The sequence below is a fragment of the Chlorocebus sabaeus genome, chromosome 2 (assembly GCF_047675955.1).
Source record: "Chlorocebus sabaeus isolate Y175 chromosome 2, mChlSab1.0.hap1, whole genome shotgun sequence".
Classification (NCBI taxonomy): Eukaryota; Metazoa; Chordata; class Mammalia; order Primates; family Cercopithecidae; genus Chlorocebus; species Chlorocebus sabaeus.
Genome location: NC_132905.1, coordinates 18,825,361 through 18,848,480, shown reverse-complemented (window position 1 = coordinate 18,848,480; position 23,120 = coordinate 18,825,361). Strand labels below are relative to the sequence as shown.

General features: G+C 50.0%; 1 protein-coding gene across 1 annotated transcript; it reads right to left on the bottom strand.

Moving 5' to 3' along the window:
* Positions 1-77: 77 nt before the first annotated feature.
* On the bottom strand, positions 78-22,948 carry SDC4 (syndecan 4). Its single transcript, XM_008016063.3, has 5 exons — positions 22,828-22,948; positions 10,334-10,472; positions 7,843-7,889; positions 5,188-5,386; positions 78-2,230 (listed from the first exon to the last, which is right to left on the bottom strand). Exons 1-5 carry the CDS (start codon positions 22,885-22,887, stop codon positions 2,079-2,081), a joined length of 597 nt encoding a protein of 198 aa, XP_008014254.1. The 5' UTR covers positions 22,888-22,948; the 3' UTR covers positions 78-2,078.
* Between the last annotated feature and the right edge of the window lie 172 nt (positions 22,949-23,120).

Here is a 23,120-nt window from a genome sequence, read left to right as displayed (position 1 = left end):
CATGCTCCACTGAGATCAAGGGGATACACAGCCCAAAAAGGATGACTTGTTATGACTAAAATGACAGAGGCAGGCAGTTTAGAAAGTACCAGGTTTTATTATCTTTTTATCAAAAAAAATCAGTAACAGACAACAGTATGAGAGGTGCCTATAGAGGAGGTGCTCACTCCAACACAGCCCGAGGAGAAGGGCACTGGGGGCAGAAGAGGACCCAGCCAGCTGGGACCCTGGGTTGTAGTGGTGACGGGAGCTAATGGCCACTGGTGCAGCAAGGGAGGGTGGTTCCCCTCACCCCAGCCACTGGGGTCAGGAGGAGACATGACTGATCCACCCGGGCTAAGCCACCAGGCCTCCCCTCTCAGGAGAGGGAGGATCCCAGACAACAGGCCCCAGCTGGGGCCTCATCAGCCCTCCCCCATTCCCCCTACCCCTACCCAGGGAGACAAGGGTCGTCCCAGCACAGCTGAGGCTGTGACTCGTTAAGCCAGTTCAGTTCTCTAGAACAGTGCTGTCCAATAGATGGACATGCTCTCTGCTGTCAATATAGTAGCCATGAGCCACATATAGTGACGCCTCTAGAAACATGGTTAGTGCAACTGAGGAAGGAATTTTTAATCTTATGCGATTGTAATTGGCTTAACTTTAAATAGCCACATGTGGTTACTGTATTGGATAGCACACCCCTAGAGCCTGAAGAAAGCAAACCAAAGAACACCAGCTGGGTCCCAAACAGAAGGCAGAAAGGGTAGAACCGTTCACCTCCACTATTCCAGCCCCATCAGAAGGCACCAGGAACAGGGCAAGAGAAAAAGGCAAAAACCCACCCAGCCACATGAAAATTCACTCGCTCAACCACCCAGCCACATCAAACTGAAAATACCACACTCTTTCCTGAAAAAATAGATTTATCTATTTTTCTAGAACCAAGGAAGAATAATAATATATTATAAGAACACAGACACAAACATTCCACCATCCCCTTCATTATATTTTGGGATCTGCTAAAAAAAAAAAAAAAAAAAAAAAAAACTATGTTTCAGTACAAGCTATTTTATAAGAGGAAGCAGCTTCAGAAAGGGCCAAGGCCATGAGGAGCAGGGTTTAAAGTATAAAAAAAAAAAAAAACTGGGGAAGGGGTTTAATGAAAGAGAACAAAGAGAGAAGAGGGGAAGGGAGGCCCTATCTAAAGCTATAAATAGTAAAAAAAAAAAAAAAAAAAAAAATTAATAAAAATCATCTCTCCGGCTCTTCTCTCATTTTCAAGAAACAAACAAAAACAAAAACCATTAAATAGAAACATAGCAGGTGCCGTGGAAATGTGCAAGAGAATGAAGACACCTCGGCACCTCCACACTCTTGCCCAGGCAGAGAGATACACTCTGCACAAAGGAATGAACAGTAAAAAAAAAACGAACAAACACTAAAAATAGATTTACAAATATTCTATAAATCCATTTCAGCATAAACTCTCAGCTCTTTTCCCCATCCTCCCCCCCAAATAAAAAAGATTGATTTCCAAAAGTCACTTGAAAGAGCCTAGAATGGCCCAAGGTATATACCACAGAGACTCCCGTAGTGTGATCACGAGTACCCATTTACAGAAACATCTCAAGGCGCGGGTGGTTCCAGTTCCTTCCCTCAGTTCCTGGCAGAGAGACCGGCTGTGAAAGGAAGGGAGGAAGGCCACTGCGGGAGGACCTCCAGCCAGGACTCCACACAACACCCGTTAGCCCCCTGGCTTCAGAGGGGCTCTGGATGAGGCATGGTCAGTATGGGCTTGAGGCCAGACCTGGATTCTTAACTGGAAGTTTGAGAAGTGATCCAATCCCAGGCTTGCCTTCAGAAAGGCCAGAAAGTTGAACCCATTTTTCTGCCAGGGAAACTGAGGCCCAAAGATCAAGAAGAACCTGGCAGAACAGTAGAAGACAATGTCTCTTCTGAACACTTCAAAGGTAATCAGAGCTGGAGATACTGACAAGTCAGTATTAGGTTGACCTCACCCTACTCTAATGTCCACCCTTCAAAATCCCCCGGCTTCCCTCCCTGCTAAAGTCCAAGCCAGTGCCCACAAGCAAGCTTCACGCGTAGAACTCATTGGTGGGCGCTTTCTTGTAGATGGGTTTCTTGCCCAGGTCATAGCTGCCTTCATCCTTCTTCTTCATACGGTACATGAGCAGGAGGATCAGGAAGACGGCAAAGAGGATGCCTACGACGCCACCCACAATCAGAGCTGGAGAGGAGGAGAGAGAAGAGGTGCCAGTGAGAGCTCCTTATCAGGACCTAGGGACCCTCTTTCCCCCACCATCAGTTCTCTTACAACTAGACGTCCTCACCGTCACCACTGCCTGTGCCAGGCAAGCTGACGCCTTATTGAAGTTGACCTCATGACCCCAGTTATAAGAAGGGGCTTGTTGGCATTTTAAGTCACTGAAGACCACAGGGCTAGTGCCAAGGCCACTACTTTTTTGTTTTGTTTTGTTTTTGAGATGAAGTCTCACTCTGTTGCCCAAGCTGGAGTGCAGTGGCGTGAACTCGGCTCACTGCAACCTCTACTTCCTGGGTTCAAGCAATTCTCCTGCCTCAGACTCCTGAGTAGCTGGGACTACAGGCACGTGTCACCATGCCCGGCTAATTTTTGTATTTTTAGTAGAGATGGGGTTTCACTATGTTGGCCAGGCTGGTCTTGAACTCCTGACTTCGCCCACCTCAGCCTCCCAAAGTGCTGGGATTACAGGCGTGAGTCACCGCACTTGGCCAAGGCCACTACTTTAACCCACATCTGCCTGAATCTAAAGCCCAGGCTCTTTCCAAACACCAAGCAGACTGCCCTGAAACAGCCTAGCACTAACTGAGCTAGGAACAGGAGAAAATGGTAGGCTATGGATATCCCTATAGACATATTTATCCTGCAGTCCTTAGCACAGGGCACTCTCTAGCTTTCCCTGTGTGCATATTTACTTATATAGCCTACCCTTCATGGACAGGTATGTGCATTCAAAGTGCACACATGCAGAACATACTAATTCCGAGCTCTTATGTTACGATTACATACAGAACTCAGTAGCTAAGGCCTGGTTTTCACTCCTACCTTTCCTATTTCCTGGCTATGTGATTTGGGGCAAGTTTCCTTCATCTCCCTACTGCAAAATGGGAATAGCCATACCTTTCTCATACATTTGTCCTAAGGATTAAATAAATTAATCCACTCAAAGTACTTAGAACAGTGCCTACTGCATAGCATATTCTCAAGATTCATTAACTGAAAAGGTTTGAGGTTTGTATCTGTGTCCCGAACCCCCGGAATCAGGTGTGCATAACAGGAGGTGCTTAGTAAATGACACATTCAGGCTCTGAGAGGAGAACCTGCCTAGTGTCAGGCAAAGATGGGCGTCTAACCGTGAGTGGGTCTGGCCTGTCCACTCTGCCAGGTGGCCTGAATGACTCTTTCCTGTTTGCTAGGGGCAGGGATGCCTCACAGAATCCCTTCTGTGGCAGATTGAGTCCCCTAATTCGGTCTTACTCGGGCTAAGAAGATTAATTTTCCATCCCTGCACACACTACAAATCTATGTACACAATGGGGACAGAGTGGCACAGAGGAGTCAAGCAAGGTTCTTGCTTAGGTAAAATCCTATGAAAAAGCAACAATAAAGTACTCCTAGGAGGTGCCAGAGAAAGCACATGGAATATCAGGCATCAACCCCATTCTTGTCTCTATCATCTTTCCCTCTGACGGCCCCAGTTGCTCCATGAGGCCCTAGGTCTGCGCTGGGACGACCCACAGGGTCAAGTTTCAAGCAGAGGCTTGGCAGCTGACTGTGGTCCTCGGTCCAAATGCCAGGTCTACCGCTTCCCGGCTTTGTGACTTTGGATAAGTTCTTTAGACTCAGTTTTGTGTTGTAGGGATTCAATGAGGGGCACAGGAATCACACAGTATACAGCAAGCATTTAATAAAGCTCCTGGGTGCTGATTAAAGCTTCTGGAATGGGGGATTCCACCATACCAACTAACAATGTAACTTTTCACATAAGGCTCTTAGGCTTGTATAATTTTCAAATGGAAGATCAAATAGATAACCTGGCTTCAGTTCTTTTCTTACTATGTGGCCCAAAGCCTGGGCCTCAGTCTCCCCATGTGTAAGAAACAGGTGCTTGTATTAACCAGTGGTTTTCAAATTTTTCTTTGGGAGCAATAGCACCTTTAGTTAATTAGAGCAAAACCTTATGCAAATCCAAAGCCTTATGCAAATCTTTTTACTTCTGAAAGAAAAGCAAAAAGAACTTTGGCTCTGATACCAGGAAGCCGGGGTCAGGGCTGAGGTGGGCCCAGTCACCTGGGGCTGTGCTTCCAGGAACCCTCTTTACAAAAGGCAGGTGAGATCTTTTATCTGTCCTGGATGAAGTCAGGCTCTGTCCCTATAGCTCAAGCCTCCTCGGAGCTGCTGGCCCTGCTGATTCCCAGGAGACAGGAGTTACCCAGCATGGGCCCAGGGTGCCCACTTGCCGGGCCAGTTCATCCAGACAGGCCCTCAGCCATGACCTTGAGGAGTTCCCTCCATCCCTCTTGTCAACACCCTGGGACAAAACATTCCTCATGATGCACATTCCAGTAAAGAACTCTCAACTGAGGCCAAATCAGAACAGTCCTTTACAGTGTGCAAAGTTCTTTCATATTTTATTTTTCATGGACTCATTATATCAACCCCAGGAGGTATCACTGTACCCATTTTACAGATAAGGAAACTGAGGCTGATCAAGTTCGAAAGCTTCTCAGCCAAGGTCACAAGGCTGCCAAGTGATAACAGTAGCGGGAGGGGAAGCTAACCCAATTTGAAGGAGCCTCCAGACTTGTAAGGGAAATTAACTTTTAATGATTAACTCCCAGATGCCAAACCTATACAGTGAAAGGCCTTTGAAAAATAAATGAGAAGGACTTAAGGCAAGAGAATGACTCAATGCCTATTTTCCAGAAGCCTTTGATAGGCACTTTTTCCTCTCCCTCCACCAGGCTGCACAGTCAGAGCCACCCCATAAGGTAGTCTTTCAATGTTCTAGAGGAACCTGAATGGGCAAAAGGAAGGGGCACCAAGGAGCCTCATGGGCTGGAGGCATCCCTGCCTGCAGGTGCTCTCCCCCACTGAGCCCCTTTCCACCTTCAAGACATCTTATAAGCAGCATGGGGCCTTACCTGCCAGGACCTCCGTTCTCTCAAAGATATTGCTGCCCTGCACAGTGCTGGACATGGACACCTTGTTAGACACATCCTCACTTGTTTCAATGGGTGAGATCCTCTTGGGAATAACCTCATTCTCCTCCAGTTTCTTGGTTTCAGTGGGGACTTGGCTCCCAGACCCTGCCTTCTCAGGGATATGGTTATCTAGAGGCACCTGGATGGGCAGAAAGGAGAAGAGACACTCAGCATATTTTGGAAGACTCAGGGCAAAGGGGACAGGGACATTCAGCCAGGCAGAGAATCTGGTTCTGCCATATTCAGCTGAACCATATGGTCCTGGAGCAGGAACTGGCAACAACCTTTCCACAATTATGCTGCCAAAATGCTTATCCCCAACTTTTCTAGTATATCTGTCTTAAATGAAAAATGAATGCGACCAAGGGAACAGGGAAGCAGGTGCTCTCCTGCACTGCTGGCCACTGGTTATTCTAGACCAACCACCCTGGAAGCAGTGTGGCAAAACCTTAGACATCATTTGCGCTTTAAGGTAGCAGTTTTGTCCTGGAAACTGTATCGTAAGGAGCTCTTCAGAGACTGCGTGTTAAAGACGCTTGCTGCAGCTCCTCTGCCTATGAAGTAGCCATTCTTTTATTCCTTTACTTTCTTAATAAATTTGCTTTCACTTTACTCTGTGGACTCACCCTGAATTCTACCTTGTGCGAGATCCAAGAACCCTCTCCCTTGGGGTCTGGATTGGGAACCTTTCTGGTAACATCTTTCTGGAGAACCACAGAAGAGATGAGATGCACAAGACCCCGGAACCAAAGGAAATGAACTGCAGCACTGATTGAAGGACTTTGGACATCACCTTTTGTCAGAACTAAAAGTTATGAATGGCCCTCACCATACTGGTGCTTTCTGACGGAGCTCCTCCCTACCATGGATACAAGAGGCCCTAATAGTTAAGCAGGAATATCATCACCCTATTCAGCATGAAGAAGTTACAGAAGATGGATCTTTGTCCCACTGCAACCTTTAGGATTAAGGGTTCTCTTATAAAAGGGAGGGGGAAAATGTCAGGTGTTTGAATCAGAGTGCCTACATCTTAAATAGGGGCTGGGTAAAATAAGGCTGAGACCTGCTGGGCCACATTCCCAGTAAGTTAAGCATTCTAAGTAACAGTATGAGATAGGAGGTCTGCACAAGATACAGGTCATAAAGACCTTGCTGATAAAACAGGTTGCAATAAAGAAGCCAGCTAAAACCCGCCAAAACCAGGATGGCAATGAAACTGAACTCTGGTTGGCCTCGCTGCTCATTATATGCTAATTATACTATATTAGCATGCTAAGAGATGCTCCCATCAATGCCATGACAATTTACAAATGTCCTGGCAAATCAGGAAGTTACTCTATATGGTCTAAAAAGGGGAGGACCCCCTAGTTCTGGGAATTGCCCACCCCTTTCTTGGAAAACTCATGAATAATCTTCCCCTTGCTTAGCATATAATCAAAAAATAACCATAAAAATGGGCAACCAGCAGCCAATGCCACTGCTCTAACTACGGAGTAGCCATTCTTTTATTCCTTTACTTTCTTAATAAACTTGTTATCACTCTGCAAAAATAAAAAAGATGTTTGCTGCAGTGTTATCATTTTAAAATGTTAAGAAATTATCAACCATTTTTCCATCAATAAAAGGAATCAGGTAAACTATTATGCAGCCTATAAAAATGACAAGAGCATTAAATTATACAGGCAAATAAATACTCATGACCAGTCTTAGGTGAAAAACATAGTTCACAGAATTATATATATATATATATATTTTTTTTTTGAATGGGAGTCTCACTCTGTCACCCAGGCTAGGGTGCAATGGCTCTGCCCACTGCAACCTCTGCCTCCCAGGTTCAAGCGATTCTCCTACCTTAGCCTCCCAATCAAGTAGCCGGGACTATAGGTGCCCGCCACCAGGCCTGGCTAATTTTTTGTGTTTTTAGTAGAGATAGGGTTTCACCATGTTGGCCAGGCTGGTCTCAAACTCCTGACCTCAGGTGATCTGCCTGCCTTGGCCTCCCAAAGTGCTGGGATTACAGGCATTAGCCACTGCGCCTGGCCTGTATATATACTTTTATATCAATGCTAGGAAATAGCTATAAATGTAGAGAAAAGGAGTTGGTATTGACGGTGACTATCCCTGCAGGGAGGATGGCCTACCAGCAAACTACAAAATGAGGCTGGGTCCAGATTTTTTTGTTTGTTTAACACAGTCTGGCTCTGTCACCCAGGGTGGAGTGCACTGGCACAATCTTGGCTCACTGCAACCTCTGCCTCCTGGACTTAAGCCATTCTCCCACCTCAGCCTCTCAAGTAGCTGGGACTACAGGCACAATGCCACCACACCTGGCTAATTTTTGTATTTTTTGTAGAGACAGTTTCCTCATGTTGCCCAGGCTGGTCTCGAACTCCTGACCTCAAGCCTCCCAAAGTGCTGGGATTGCAGGCCTGAGCCACCACGCCCAGCCCAGGGCCAGATTTTTAAAAAACCTTCCCGCATAGTGGGGTAAGACCCTTCACTTATTCTGCCTATGGGGGCTGTATTTTCTGCCTCTCCTAATAGGTCTGCTGTAGAGGAGAAAAGTGGAAGAGGCAGAAGCATGTAGCTACTTACCAAGGGATGGATAACTTCAGGGCCGATCGTGGAGTCTTCCAAGTCATCTGTAAGGTCAGAATAGCTGTGTGAGTGTGAGGCCCATTACCCCAGGAAAATGACCCCTTCAGCCAGGCTTGGTGGTAGCTCTACTTTACAACCAGCCTCCAAATGCTCAATGTCCAGCAAGCAAGCTTCCCCACCCCTACCTCAGTCATCTCATCTGTAAAATGGGGCTCCTCAGACCCACCCCCAGGCTCTTTCACAGGAATGTGTGAGCTGGCCGCTGGGCAGAGGCTTCATTTGCTCTAAACCCTTGCTCTGCAAAGTGTGGATCCAAAAACCAATAGCAACCCCTGAGAGTTGGTTAGAAATGTAGAATTTCAAGGCCAGGCATGGTGGCTCACACCTGTAATCCCAGCATTTTGGGAGGTCAAGGCGGGCAGATCACTTGAGGTCAGGAGTTCGAGACCAGCCTGGCCAACATAGTGAAACCCTGTCTCTGATAAAAATACAAAAATTATCCGGGCATGATGGCAGGCGCCTGTAATCCCAGCTACTCGGGAGGCTGAGGCAGGAGAATCGCTTGAACCTGGTTGGCAGAGGTTGCAGTGAGCCAAGATCATGCCATTGCACTCCAGCCTGGGCAACAGAACAAGATTTTGTCTCAAAAAAAAAAAAAAAAAATGTAGAATTTCAGGGCTGACTGAATCAAAATCTACATTTTTTTTTTCTTTTGAGACAGAGTCTCTCTCTGTCGCCTGGGCTGGAGTGCAGTGGTGCCATCTTGGCTCACTGCAACCTCCACCTCCTGGGTTCAAGGGATTCTCTTGCCTCAGCCTCCGAAGTAGCGGAAACTACAGGGGTGCACCACGATGCCCAGCTGATTTTTGTATTTTTAGTAGAGACAGGGTTTCACCATGTTGGTTGGCCAGGATGGTCTCGATCTCTTGACCTCATGATCCGCCCGCCTTGGCCTCCCAAAGCGCCTCGATTACAGGTGTAAGCCACCATGCCCGGCCAAAATCTACATTTTAACAAGATCCCCAGGGAATTAACTATTGAGAAAGAAAACTCTAACTGCAATATTAAAACATTTACTGGATGACTATGTGAGATGATGGATATATTAATTAACTCCACTGTAGTAACGTTTTTACTACCCATATGTATCCCATAACATCATGTTGTATGTCTTAAATGCACATAATAAAATGTATGTTTTCACTTTTTTTTTTTTCAAGATGGAGTCTTGCTCTGTCACCAGGCTGGAGCGCAAGCGGCGCAATCTCAGCTCACTGCAACCTCTGCCTCCCAGGTTCAAGCAATTCTCCTGTCTCAGCCTCCCAAGTAGCCGGCATTACAGGTACCCAACACCACACCTGGATAATTTTTGTATTTTTAGTAGAAACGGGGTTTCACCATGTTGGCCAGGTGGGTCTCAAACTCCTGACCTCGTGGATCTGCCTGCCTTGGCCTCCCAAAGTGCTGGGATTACAGGCATGAGCCACCACACCTGACCATAAAATTTATATTTTTAAAAAACCAAACACACACGTACTGAGTGCTTGGTGGGTGCCAAAAGCTTTGTCAGTTCAGTCTCCACAACACTGATGTACTTACTATCTTTATTATTCCCATTTTACAGATTAGAAAACTGAGGCTCAGTTCACACAGGGTGGAGGCTTGAACTCAGGACCATGTGACTCCAGAGCTAAAACTTGCAATCATTAACACCTCTCTGCACATAGGAGGGACATTTATTAGCTGTCTGGCCTGGAGGCCTTGGGCCCTTCACCCACTCCACTCCCACTGAAGCAGGGACTTGTTCTTGGTTTCCCAACTACATCTCTGCCCACTCATGCCCCCTCCCACCCCATCGCCACTTCTAAACTGCTACTTTTCCTTTTTTTTTTTTTTTTTTTGAGACAAAGGTCTCACTCTGTCACCCAGGCTGGAGTGCAGTAGCATGATCTTGGCTCACTGCAGTCCCAACCTCCTAGGCTCAAGGGATCCTCCCACCTCAGCCTCCCGAGTAACTGGGACTCCTACAGGTACATGCCACCACGTCCGGCTAATTTTTGTGTTTTTGTAGAGACAAGTTCTCACCACGTGGCACAGGCTGGAACTTTTCCTTTCAGAGAAAGGAAAACACTCTATGGATCCTCTTTCCCCACCCCAACCCTGTCCTGCCACCCATCCTACCCTCACCGCACCCCCACCATGCCCCACAGCAAAGAGAAGAGCCCATGAGGACAGGTTCAGGCTGGAGCTCAGAAAACCCAGAGCTACCAAGGACTTCAAAGCAGCACACAGCTTGTCCCCAGGGGCTCTCAGGGATGGAAAAGGTTAATCCATTACTTTTGTCTCCCCTTTTTTTGAGAAGGAGGAAGGGCATTCTAGGAAAAGTCCCACAAAAATCCAAGTCTCAAGGCATGGGCACCCTCCTGGTTGCTTAGGCCACCACTCCCTCCAGCTTTGTGCCTACGCCTGCCCACCACACCTTCCGTACCCAGATCTCCAGAGCCAGACAGCTCAAAGTCATCAGATTCCTGCCCGGGTCCCACTACATCCTCATCATCTGGTAGGGCTCCGGAGAAGTATCGGCCTTCTAGGAGGTCCTGGGGGTCGATGACCTCAGTCTCTCGGATCTAAGATAAAGAAAGGAGACACATCAGCCAACATCCCCAGTGCTCCATGACAGCCGATGCCCAAAAGCTAGTGAAGTGGGCATTTCAAAAACTAAAAAGAGACCAGGCCAGGGCCTGGAGACCTGCGTCCTGGATCCCACTCTACCTCTAACTCGCCGTGTGTCCTTAGGCAAGTCTCTTTCCCATTCTGGGCAAATAAAAATAGTACATGAGGCAAGGCACTGTGGCTCACACCTGTAATCCCAACACTTTGGGAGGCTGAGGCAGGCAGATCACCTGAGGTCAGGAGTTCAAGACCAGCCTGGCCAACATGGTGAAACCCCATCTCTACTACAAATACAAAAATTAGCTGGGCGTGGTGGCTTGCACCTATAGTCCCAGCTACTTGGAGGGCGAGACAGGAGAATTGCTTGAACCCGGGAGGCGGAGGTTGCAGTGAGCCAGGATCGTGCCGCTGCACTCTAGCCTGAGCTATAGAGTGAGACCCCCGTCTCAAAAAAAATAAAAATAGTAAATGAGGTAATAATCAAAGTGTTAATATGGCTAGGTATCATTTACCAAGCACTTGCTGTGTGCCGGGCCCTGTTTTAATAACTTTGGAGGCATGTTATTCACTTATTTTTACAGCCGACAGAGTCATTTTCTTTTGGTGACGCAGCTGGCGGATAGAAGAGCAAGGATTGCACACACAGGGCTGCCTGACTTCAGAGCCAGTAGTCTCCATGCACAGGACGCTGGGATGCTACACTCCAGGGCTCTGTGATGCAGGGGCAGCTGATTCACACAGGACAGGGAGTGGGCTGCTGGTTCTGGTCTTGCCCAGTCCAGGACACTTTTCCCAGTTGAGTCAGTCTGGGCCGGGACAGACAGGGCTGCCTCACACACACCCTAAGACAGCCTCAGGTCAGGGCGCTGCCCAGACCTGATGACTCAGGAGTGCACTCCTGGATTCAGTCTTGCCTTCCAAACATCTCCCACAGATCGGCTCTGCTGCCAGCACCAAGCAGACACCAAGAGGCACAATCCTCACCTTCACAGACCATCCACTCCAGTACCCATAAACATCACTCAGCCATTACCCCATGGAGACACAGCTGATCATGACAGAGTCTCAGGTCCACTCCCACCAAACAGCTTGCCAAAGGAAAGTGTCAAAGGTCCCGGGCAGCCCTACAGTACATCAGGTACCCTGCTCCCATCCTGTAGCTCCACAGAGTGGGAACAAAGCACCCTCAAGAGCACAGGAAACATTTGGATGCCCATCACCCTTCCTCCAGCTTCTGGGCTCAGGCTTCTGTTTGCCCAGAGAACAGCTGCTCTGAGCAAAGTTCATTATTCTATTAATTAATTCAAACATTAAAGTGCCTAGCATTTGCCAGGAGAGTTGGGGTTTTTCATTAAGCTCAATACACCATGCCCCTCCCGCTGCAAGACATTCCCATCTCCAGACCTCGTAACTGCGGGAGCTGGGAGTCTGCTTAGAATCACAGAATTCCAGGACCCAAGGAGCTCCTGTCCTCCCATTCCACACAACTTGAATCTGAGCCTGGAACACGGCAAGGACTTGCCCAAGGTCACACAGAGCGTTCGCTACATAACTCAGGATAGAAAAAGGTCAGGTCTCTGTTTCGGACACCCCAGGCTGTCCTTCACTCAGCTGAGACTGCCATTGACAAAAGAGGGGGTGTGAGAAGGAACATCTGTCCCTGAGATAAGGCTACTGTCACTGCAGGAGAGGCCCAGGAAAGCTGCCTCGGAGCCACTCCTGTACTCTCCCCCGGGCTTCCGGGGAGAGGCAGGTGGAGCCTGACCCTCATGCCCACTCTTCCACCCCCACAGAGGGAGGATGCTGGATTCCCGGAAGGGAGTGGGGTCAGGCTGCAAGAAAGGCAATGGCCAGGAATCACTCTCTCCCCAGGGAGTGGGGAGAATCTCTGCTGAACACTTGGCACCCGTGGGGGTGGAAAGCCAGAGAGGTTAAGTCCTGGTCAGAGATGACTTCATGACTCGGGAATCAGGAGCTGCTGGGCTGCTGGTGCTGGAATTCAAGCCCCCGCACATAGCCCGTGCCTGTGGCTTTGGTTTGGCAGAGCAGGAGGAAGGCTCCCTGTGGCTGCCCAAGTGCCTATACCTAAGGGCAGGGTCCCTGGGCTCCTACTTCCATCTCCTGCGGCAAATCCCCCAAGAACCCAAGTGACAGGCCTTAAACAAGCACACAGCCTCTCTAGGTCCTTTGAATAGTCCCTTTTTGCAGAGATGGAAACAAGGGCTCAGAAAAGTAGAGTCACTTGTCCAAGGCCACACGAGCAAGAAGTGGCCACATGAGCAGGAAGTAGCCACACTGGACCAGAACCCAGGCATCACTCACCTGGATCTTTAACCACAAACACATAAACACATGCATGAACACATATGCACACGGGGCCACCAGCCTGCCCCAGGCTCCAAGGGAGCCCTGTTAAGTGGGGTGGGGGGGGGGGCGTGGGGAGGGTCAAATCCAGCCGGGAGAAAGAAAGAATAGTACATTTTGGCCACTTGTTGACCAGGTGAAAGTCCTCAATAGGGGCTGTAGTTCCATCAGGAGATTTGTCTCAGGCTAAGAGACCTTTTCCCACTTCTCATTGCCCCTGGGAGCCACGGAATGTTGTTTATGCATCCAGCCTCTCTTCAGTATGTGAAAGTGCTAAGAGATATTTCAAAACAACCCATGGGATTAGCATGCCCATTGGCTGTTAGGAATTACCTCCGTTTTACATTAAAGAAATGAAGGCTATGAGCGAAAGTGGGGTGTGAAGATCTTGCAGCCAAGACAGCAGCAAAACCAAAGCTGAAACCAAGATTTATTTCCAGTTCAGCCTTCTTTGTGGGCACCTGTTCATCCTTAACCTTTCATTTTTATATTCAGTTTCCAAAAAAGAAACTAGTCTAGTCTAAAGTCACCCCGGGGCTCCGTGGCATGGCCAGGATTCGATACTATTCCAAAGTTCTGGAAAGATGGAGTCTTCAAAGGCTGCATTTAGATGAGCCCAGGATTTCCCTCCTACAGCAAGTCAAGGGGCTGGGAAGAAACTTCTTCCAGCTCCCAGTGGTGATGGGAGGACAGAGGGAATTAAATCTCTCCTTCAGCTCTGGAAGTCCCCTCTCTGCCCTGTTTTGGTCCCTTCTCCACCCATGACCTCTGACAAGAAGGAAGGAAACTCCCAAGTGGGTAAGAGCCATTTAGGACTAGGCCAGCAAGATGGGACCAAGCCCTGTGGGATTGTGGGCAATCGCTCTTTTTTCTGTAAAGGTTGGGAAGTCACCAGCGGCCCTCCTCTCCTCCGCCCTCTTTTCAGATAAAGCCCATTCAGTCTGGGATGGCTTTGAAGAACCAGGCCACCCAGCAGCCAGACCCAGCCCTGACCAGAGATGGACCCCGCCCTGCTCGGCTAAGAATGTGGTCTGTTCTCCTCAGCTCACCCCACCTTTGCCCAGGCATGTGTGTTCATGTGTGTACATGCAAAGGCACCCTCTGGGCCCTCAAGTCTCCTTGTATCTTTGTCCCTTTCATGAACACACAACAGAAATTACCAACTAAATAAGACAGTAGTGGCTAGGCACAGTGGCTTAATCCCAACATTTCGGGAGGCCAAGGTGGGAGGATCACTTGAGCCCAGGAGTTTGAGATCAGCCTGGGCAACATAGTGAAACCCCATCTCTACAAAAATTAGCCAAATGTGGTTGTGCATGCCTGTGGTCCCAGCTACTTGGGAGGCTGAGGTGGGAGGATCACTTGAGCCCAGGAGGTCGAGGCTGCAGTGAGCTATGATTGCGCCACTGCACTCCAGCCTGGATGACAGAGGATGACACTGTCTCCAAAAAATAAAAAATAGGGCAGTGGGCCTGGGTCCCACAGACCCTGCCAGCCCTGTGGCTGGTGGGGATCTGGGATTAGTGCCTGGGGGTTTAGATATCCTAGATTCTTCCCCAGACTGTTGGGGAGAAAGAAGGGAGGGCAAGTGCTCTTTCGTTCTATAGAAACTAACACCTGCCAACAGAAGGCATCTGATTTTATAACCTAGCAAACAGATAAAACGACAAGGGACTTTGCCAAGGTCATCCAAGCAGCTGGCAGCAGAGATGGACTTAGAACCCAGGTCTCCTGGTTCCCAGACTGGAATTACCTCCTCTCCCCTTCAAGGGTCTTGGCTGCCTGTAAGGGTCTCAGCAAATCCACAGGCAGCAGCTGTCATTACAGTTATACTCCCCATCTAGTCTTTTGGCTATAGGCATGAAGCTACGAAAAGATCCTATCCCAACCCTATCCCCAAATCCTATGGCTTCTGTCACTCCAGGAAAAGCATGAGTGACTAAAAGGAGTATCCACTACATGCCAAGCACCATGCTGGGTACTTTGTTTATACGAGTTCATTTAATTGGCAAAACAGCTTTGCAAGGTGCTCTACCCATTTTGCAGACGAGAAAACTAAGGTTCAGCTGAGTCACTTATCCAATGTCATGCAACTAGAAAGCAATACAGCTGGGATTCAAATCCAGATCTTTCTCAAGACCACATCCTAACCACAACTAGGCTTCTCACTGCCACCCACTCTTCACTTCTCTCCAGCCTAACCCGCCAGTCCACAACACACTGCCTGGGCCAGGGCTCCAGGGCACCCCTGCTCCTGCCCAGGAGTAAACAAAGATGAAAGTGATATTGCTTAAACAAAGGAACAGAAACTTGGCTGGGGCACCAGGGAGGAGTTCAGGGTCTGGGCTTGGATAACTGTGAACTAATGAGAGCCTCCCTCTACCTGGCTCCTCCTCAGGGGAGGTAGGGTGGTTGGGGACACACCTGACCCTTCTTTCAGGAGGCAAGACCAGAAGGGTAATAATTGGGTAAGCCAAATTTAGTGGGGAAAGGGGATGGCAAGTACCTGGGGCTCCAACACCTGGACCCACCAGAATGATTTCTGGCAGGCGACCCCCAGCAGTGTACACTAGTAGTAACTGTTCTTCCCCCCCACCCACCCACTTCTTTAAGGGCCAGACATTCCCCAGAATGGCTAAAACCTGGGACCCACAACTGTGACTCTACCACCCGGAGTGGTTGTGCATCAAGGCAGATTCACAAGTGTGAGTTCTGCCACTTCCTAACTATGAGCTTGGGAGTTTATTTCATCTCTGAAATCCTTGGTTTCTTCTTTTGTGACTAGGGCTGGTAGCACCTTGCAGGGTGATGAGGAGTAAGTGGAATGCATTTGTGTGTGCAAGGGACCCAGCACGTGGCCTGGTACACAGCAGGTGATCAATGAATAGTGGCTGTGATTAACCCCCACCTGCCTTCCTCCTGGCCAGTAGGATTAGTGCTCAAAGGATCAGAGGCCTGGGAAAACTTGCAGAGGCAGTTCTATTGCTGGAAGGAAGCTAGCCTGGGGACAGGGAGATGGTGCTTTGCAAACTGTAAAGGAATATAATCTATAATGGGTTATCATTTTGCTTCTGAGCCCAGATACTTTTCAACAACCAATCAGGTCCCTTCAGACTGTGGAAAAAAAAGATGCAGAGGTAGTCAGAGACCTGCCCAAGGTCACACAGCTTTGACCACCTGCCCTAAGCAGATAGAGGTAAAGACCATTTTTATTTTCCCCAAAGGTGCAAATGACAGTGATCAGAAACACCTGAAATTCTTCTTGGGGACCTGGGTCCCCAGGGACAAAAAAAAAGTATTTAGAAGGTAAAAAGAAACTACACACCAATCCATGGTCGGGTGCTCTGGTGCCTGCCTGAATGGTTAAACCAGGTCTGGGGTGGGGGTGGAGTGAGGGTTCAAATGTCGCCTTCAGGGTCGGGTTACTCTGAACACAATCACTCAGGAGAGAGCCAGGCCTGGCACTGCCGGCAACCAGCTTTTCACCAAGCCCCAAGGCAGTCCATTCCCACAGCAAGAACTCCAGGATCCTAGGGTGCCAACTTGAAATGGGGGAAGGGTTCAGGAGCCTCTGGACGTCTCCCTGCCAGGAGCTGATCCAGCACCTTTGTTATCAACTCCCTGGATGATCGTGGACAATTCCCTTCTCTGAGCCTCAGTTTCCCAAACTGTAAAAGGTCTCAAAGAGACAAACCTCCCTGTGTCCCAGCCCGGTAACCAAGCTGGGCATTGCTCCGATTACTGGTGGAGACAGCCAGGAGGGGGCTGGCTCCCTCAGGGCCTCAGAGACAGAGGTGCATTGAAGCTGGAGCTTGTAATCTAGGCAGCAGATCCGAAATCCTGCTGGATCTGAGGGCTAGGGAGGCTCTTGGGATGTAAACAAACCTCCTGTGTTCTCAGAGCAGAGAACCCACGCTGCAGCCTTGTCTCAGTTGATTAGATCAGCCCTGGGTCTGGCTTCCTGCCTCTTCCCAGCCTCCCTCACCACCCCGCAGAGAAGCCATCCTCCAGACCAGGTCAGTCTGTCCCACAGACGGCTCCGGCAGGGCTTCCCCAAGGCACGGAGTATCCCCACTCAGGGTAGCCGGGCCAGCCATGTGCCACAGCTGCCCCCACGCCCAGAGGCTGGAGTGACACCGCCAGTTCCCGCAGGCCGGCCACTGACTGCTGGGCTTCACCAAGTCACTGTTTCCACACATACCAGCCTCTCCCTGCCTCCCCTTTCCATTACCCCAGGTGTCACCTGACCAGCAGCCTCTTCTACTGTGCCAGAGAAAACTGGAGCAGCCGAGCTCCCTGGCCTGGAGGACGGGGGAGGGGTGAGACGCAGCCTGAAGGGGTGGGAGCCGCTGAATAGGAAGGTCTGGGCTGATGGTGGGGGTTGGGGGAAACTGGAGGCATGAACAAGGCTGGGAAGTGGGGGAGGGAGGAAGGATGACTGCAGAAAGGTCAAAGCCAGAAAGAACTGCTGAGATCAGAGTGACCTTTTGGGAGTACTGAAGCCCCCTGAAAAGGATAAAAAGGTCTAAACCTCAATAACTGTAACTCTTAGTTTACATTTTCAACACATGCACAGACACCACCTCCCCAAAGCTAAACTCTGGCCAGGTTAAGAACCCTTGTCTAGGTGCTAATAAAGCCAGAACTTTACAAGTTTGCCAAACACCGATTATGACCTTTGAGTGCCACAGGTGTTTTATAGAGGACACTGGGGTTCACATCAACAAAGTGACGTATTAACTGTGTGTGTCCCTGGGTGAGCAGCAGAGCTAGGACAGGGACTGGCGTTTTTCTGTACCGTTTTTCAGTCACCCAGCCTTCAGCAGACAGGACCAGAGAGGCCCCAGTGAGGTTCAAGAATGCGCCCAAAGGTCACCACTGAGTTAATGACAAACCAGCCCAAGAAGTCAGGCTTGTTCTTCTAAGGTTAAATGAGACCCCAACTGTTGACATACGTGTTCTCTCTCCTCCCTCTCTAGGGCACCATGCAGTGAAAATATACGAGAAACTGGCTTTTCAGAGCACTGTACCTTTTCTGTCCACCAACACCTCACCCCGCAAAGTGCTATTTGCAATTACTCAGCCTCCTTAAGAGTAGAAACTCTGCCCCTCCAGCACAGGAGGGTGACCCCAAGTCCTGGGCAGTGTCCAGAGTGGTCCGTTACCCTTGGCAAACCCCCTGCCCCCTCTCCCTCCAGGCTGCAAACTGTTCAGCACGAGGCTCCAGCAAATCCCAGCAGGAGAGGTGGGGCTGCCCAGAACTGGTTCTTGTTTAAACATAAACCCATTCAATAATTAGCAAACAGCCCACTTCTAAGATAAACAAATAGGAGATTCGGACTCCAACAACCCCACCCTAGACTTCTCCCTTCCCACCTCCCAGTGTGGGGGTAGATAAGGGGGATAAGGGGAATGGGAGAAAGCTTTCCAGGAGGAGATAGGACCCCCTGGCATGAAGGTGGCCTGGGCAAGGAAGGGAACTGTCACTAAGTAACACCTCCTCCCTACCAGGCATGGTACTAGGTGCCTTTATTTACAGGCCTGTCGTCTCCTTTAAGCTTCGCCACACTGGTATCATGATCTTCTTAACAGACTGGGAGGCTGGGGCTCAGAGGTTGAGTAGCAGGACTGAGTTCATGTAACTAGTAAGAGGTGGACTTAGCACGTCTGGAGTTAGGTCTGCCTAACACCAAGCCAATGTTTCAGTGCCCTCTGGCCAGCCCCAGGAAGCAAAGAGGGGTCATCACAAATATCAGAAAATCCTGGGGTCAAACCAAACCTGAACGGTACCAGCTTCTGCTCGATGAAAAAATGCAGGCCAGTTGCAGCCTCAGTTTTACCTTAAAGGGGAAAACAGTACTACCTGCCCTGCAGAGGTCTAAAGCCCAATTTTGAGGACTGGCTGCACAACGTACAATGTCAAAGCCCACACGTGAAAGTGCCGGCCCTAGTACAAACATTTCCTGTATGTCCCCTCAAGGCCCTGGACACTGAAACAATGACTCCCAAAGGACGAGGTAAAACTATGAGCGCATTCCAACACCCCCACCACAGAGCTGTCCTATTAGCCAAGAGTTTGAAAGGAAATGGGTGACTCAGGCAGGCTACGCTAGCATGCAGTGACTCACAGCGCTCGGTGCAGCCCCTTACCCCAATTTTAAGCGATCATTTGGAAATCATACCTGCCTGTCCAGTCCGGGAGGTTGAAGGACAGCTAGGAGCCAACTTCTCTCAACAGGGAGCTGGGGCTGGGAGCCCAGCCTGGCTTCCCCAGCTCCCCATTCAGGCAAGCTCAGCACTCAAAGTCCTTGGAAAAGCCCTCTGTTTCTAGGAGCTGGGGATGGCAGGAGCCGAATGTCCCCTCACCCCCACTTCTCTTCTGAGACTGGGATTTGTTTAGACTTTACCAACGAGACCAGGAAAGGGCCCCTCCCCTCATCAAGGGGCTCTCCGGGCAGGAAGGACCTTAGACGGCAATGGTCCAGCCTCCTTATTTTAGAGATGGGGACACTGAGACCCAGAGACAGGGCATGTTTGCTCAAGGTCACCCAGCAATGCAGAAGTAGGACCTAAGGTATCTACCTTCAAACCCAGCAAATTTCCTCATCTGGAATATTCTGAGGACACTCAAACCAGACACCTTGCCCTATCAGTCGGACCTGATTCTGACCTTAGCAAGCCACTGCATTCCTCTGAGCATCCATTTCCTGTAAAAATAGAGAAAATAGTACCTTGCAGTACGGGGAGATATTCATACTAGAGATAAATAACATTAATGAACCATTTAGAATAAAGTTACATGCATGAATTTATTCATTCATACAAGCATTTCCTGAGTACTAACTAGGGGACAGGTATTTCACAAAAACAAATAGAGCAGAGTTCCTGCCCTGGATGTGTGGGGGTGGAGGGGGAGGGGATTCAGAATTTGGTGGAGTATGTTCATTCCTTCTTAATTCCTTCAAGAGAGACACCTCTTTTGAATAGTAGGTACTTAAGTTATTAATCAAATTCAGAGACGGAAAGGACTCGAGGCCACCCTGTTCAAATCTTTCATTTTATGATGGGGGATGTCAGCCCAGCAGGGAAAGAAGCCTCCCCCCAACCTCATGGAACCCTCCAAATCATGGCCCAAATATTTTCCTGGGTGTTTGATAACTCCCTGGGCTCGAGAAGTCCCAAGAGCTCTCACTGTTCACTCAAGGGTCCTAGAAGTCCCTAGGCTTCCGGCCCACCCCTGCTCAAGAAGAGGACGCTGTAGAAGACCAGAAATGTCCTTAAACTATCAAGTACACTTGATAGGTGGGGGACACTTCCCCGGAACTGCCTGGGCCTGGGGCCAAGTCAGTAGGCTGTGCCCTGGGGTAGAGACACCTTTGGGTGGAGGGGACTCCCTAAACAAGGCTGCCTTTAATTGGCCTGAGAGGGAGTGGCAGGAAGGCAGATCAGGGAATGCTCCCAGCTGGACAGGAAGAACTGGTTTAGTATAGCAAGCCCAGCCAAACAGAGGAGAGGACAGCTGGGTACGGAGCCTGGGTTCCCTTCCAAAACATGGGGGTGGTAAGGGGAATGATGGAACAGTGGGGGGAACACCACTCACAATGGGAGGACTACTAGTCAGAGATCCTGGGGTCCTGGATGCTCTCTGCTAACTCAAAGTAGTACCATTTTACCTCTCACATTTGGAAAGTGGGCATAATAGAATCCCCATGTGACAGGTCTTTTTTGTGAGGATAAAATGCACCAGATCTGTCATACAAAAAGTACTCTATCAATCCTAGCTGCTATTAGCAAAGTCCTTCTCCCTGGGCCTCATTTTTCTCTACCTGCAAAAAGAAAAGGACATGCTGGATCATCTCTTCAGTCCAAGCCAACTGTGACTAGGTCTGATTTTTCCAACCACAACCTAGAAAAGAGGGAGGGGATAGGCCAAAGGGGAAGCCCTGTGCCCCACTTACAGGCAGGAGGTCTGTGATATTAGCCAGGAAGGAGAGCGCTGAGGTCAGGATGAGACTTGATACCTTTCTCAGGAAGCAGCTGCCCAGGGCTGATGTCTCCTCCAGCTGACGGGTCACCCAGGCAGGACTGACACAGTCCCCTTCCCCCAAACCACATCCTTCAGAATGTCCCCAGGACACAGCTGTCTGCTCAGCACCCTGAAGCACCTGCAGGCTCACAGCCCCTGGGAGGAAACTGGCATGTGACTGGGCACATGGTGACCTCAGCAACCTCCTGGATCCTTTCCTCTTTTTCCCTGTACTGCCCAGGAGGTATCCCTCCGGATGCTTCCCCAGTTGCTTGACCCCAACACATCCTTCAGGGCCTAGTTCAGAGCACTGCGCCAGAGGCAGAAGGCTTGGGTCCTCAGCCACTAACCTTTCAGGCAAGGTAGCCCTTGGTTTAGGTTAAGTCATCACCTTACTGGCCTTGTTTCCTTCCCACCTCAGAATTCCTTTGCCTTCCAGCCTAAAATCTCAACCGATTCTAAACCCGTCTTGAGTTACCAAGTATGGGACGCTTGGAGTAGCACAAAGCATAGAAGCTAAAGCAGAAACTTGAAAGCCTGGCTGCCTAAATTTCAATCTGACTCACCGTTTATTGTTTATTAACTGTGTGACCCTGGGCAAGTTACTTAACCTCTCTAGCCTCAGGACCAGTTTAAGAACAATACACAGTAGGATTGTTGTTGGAATTAAGCTCCTTGATATACCCATTAGAAAGTTATTAGAACAATGTCTGGCCCCCCCACAAAGGCGCTAAATGTTTGCAATCATCATGGCATGCCTGGAATTGTGCTGAAGTATTGCCTAGGGTCTCATTCATTCCTCAAGAAGAGCCTGCAGGCAGAATCAACCTTCCCCTAAGTAAATTCAGAGGAATAGGAGCCCCAAGGCTTTCAAAGAAATTAACATTAATGGTTAAACTGCAAGGACTCACTGTCTCTGAAAACTGGAGCTAAAGGGCACAAAAGGGGCACAAAGCTCAGGCAGTGGGGTACAGATTGCCTTCACCAGTAATTCCCATGCCCCCAGTCTCCCAGATGAGATTGACCCCCTCCTCCTCAGCTGGCTGTGGGGATGGATAGAGCTTCTGCTGGCCTAGGGACAGTAATGACAGAGACCAGTGGACAGTGAGAAGGTTTCTCTGGGCTGATCGAGGCCTTCTCTCCCCTAACCCTCTTCACCTCACTCAAGGTGGATGCTTCAATTTTCTTATCTGCAATTGAGAAAAAATGAACACACTTCTTGCAGAAACCAGAAGCTCAGCTCCTGGCTAAATGTTGAATCTAAACCATTCCTCTCCTCTGTCCTTGAAAAGAACAGAGTCCCCAACTTTCTAGAAACCCTAAAGCAGTAGCAGTCCCCTCTTGCCCCATTCCCTCAGATCCGTGGTGCAGTATTGGGAAGAGATTCAGAAGGGCAGGACTTTGCCCTAAGTCACAAGTCAATGACAGAGCTGGGGCCACAACTGAGGTCAGGGCTCAGTTCTCGCTGGTGTGTGAAAGAGGGCCTCGCACAACCCTAAACCCCTCCCCCTTCCGAGTACACGCAGCCCCCGGATCCCCAGGCCATCTCGGATCCTAAAGCTGTCCGCTCTGGGCGCCTAGAAAGAGAGAAGGGGATTCAGCGCTCCAAGCCTGCCCCAGGGTCACCAGGGAAGGGACGAGGGTGTGGGAGTTGAAGAGTTGACACCAGCTTAGTCACCAACGAGCCCGCAGGGCCAGGGGAGGCGGGAAGAGCAACAGGCGAGGGGCGCACGGCGCGTGAAGCCAACCGGGAGATGGCCCGTGACCCTGGAGCAAAGTTTCCAACAAAGTTTCCAGGGCCCCGGTGTCCGGCTGGGGGTGGCGTACCCCCTGATCTGCCCCCCCATCCCACGCTCCGAGGAACAAAGGAGGCACCGGCCTGAGGTCCCCCCGCCCCCCCGGGACCTCCAAGCACCCACCGACTCGGCGACTCCGCCTACGAAGAGCAGCAGCAGCGCGAACAGACGGGCGGGGGCCATGGCACCGCGGACTGGAGAGGGCGCGCAGGCTGCAGCAAGTGGCCCCAGGCGGGCGCGCCACCCATCTTATAGGCGGCCTACCGGCCCCGCCCCGGCCCGCCCCCGCCCCGCCGCCTGCACCCCGCCCGGAATTCCCCAGTGGAAGCGAGGCCTGTGGGGCACTGCGCCCGCCCGCGGAGTTGGAAACCCCAAGGGACCCACCCTGCCAGCGCCCCCCCGGCTCCTAGTCAACC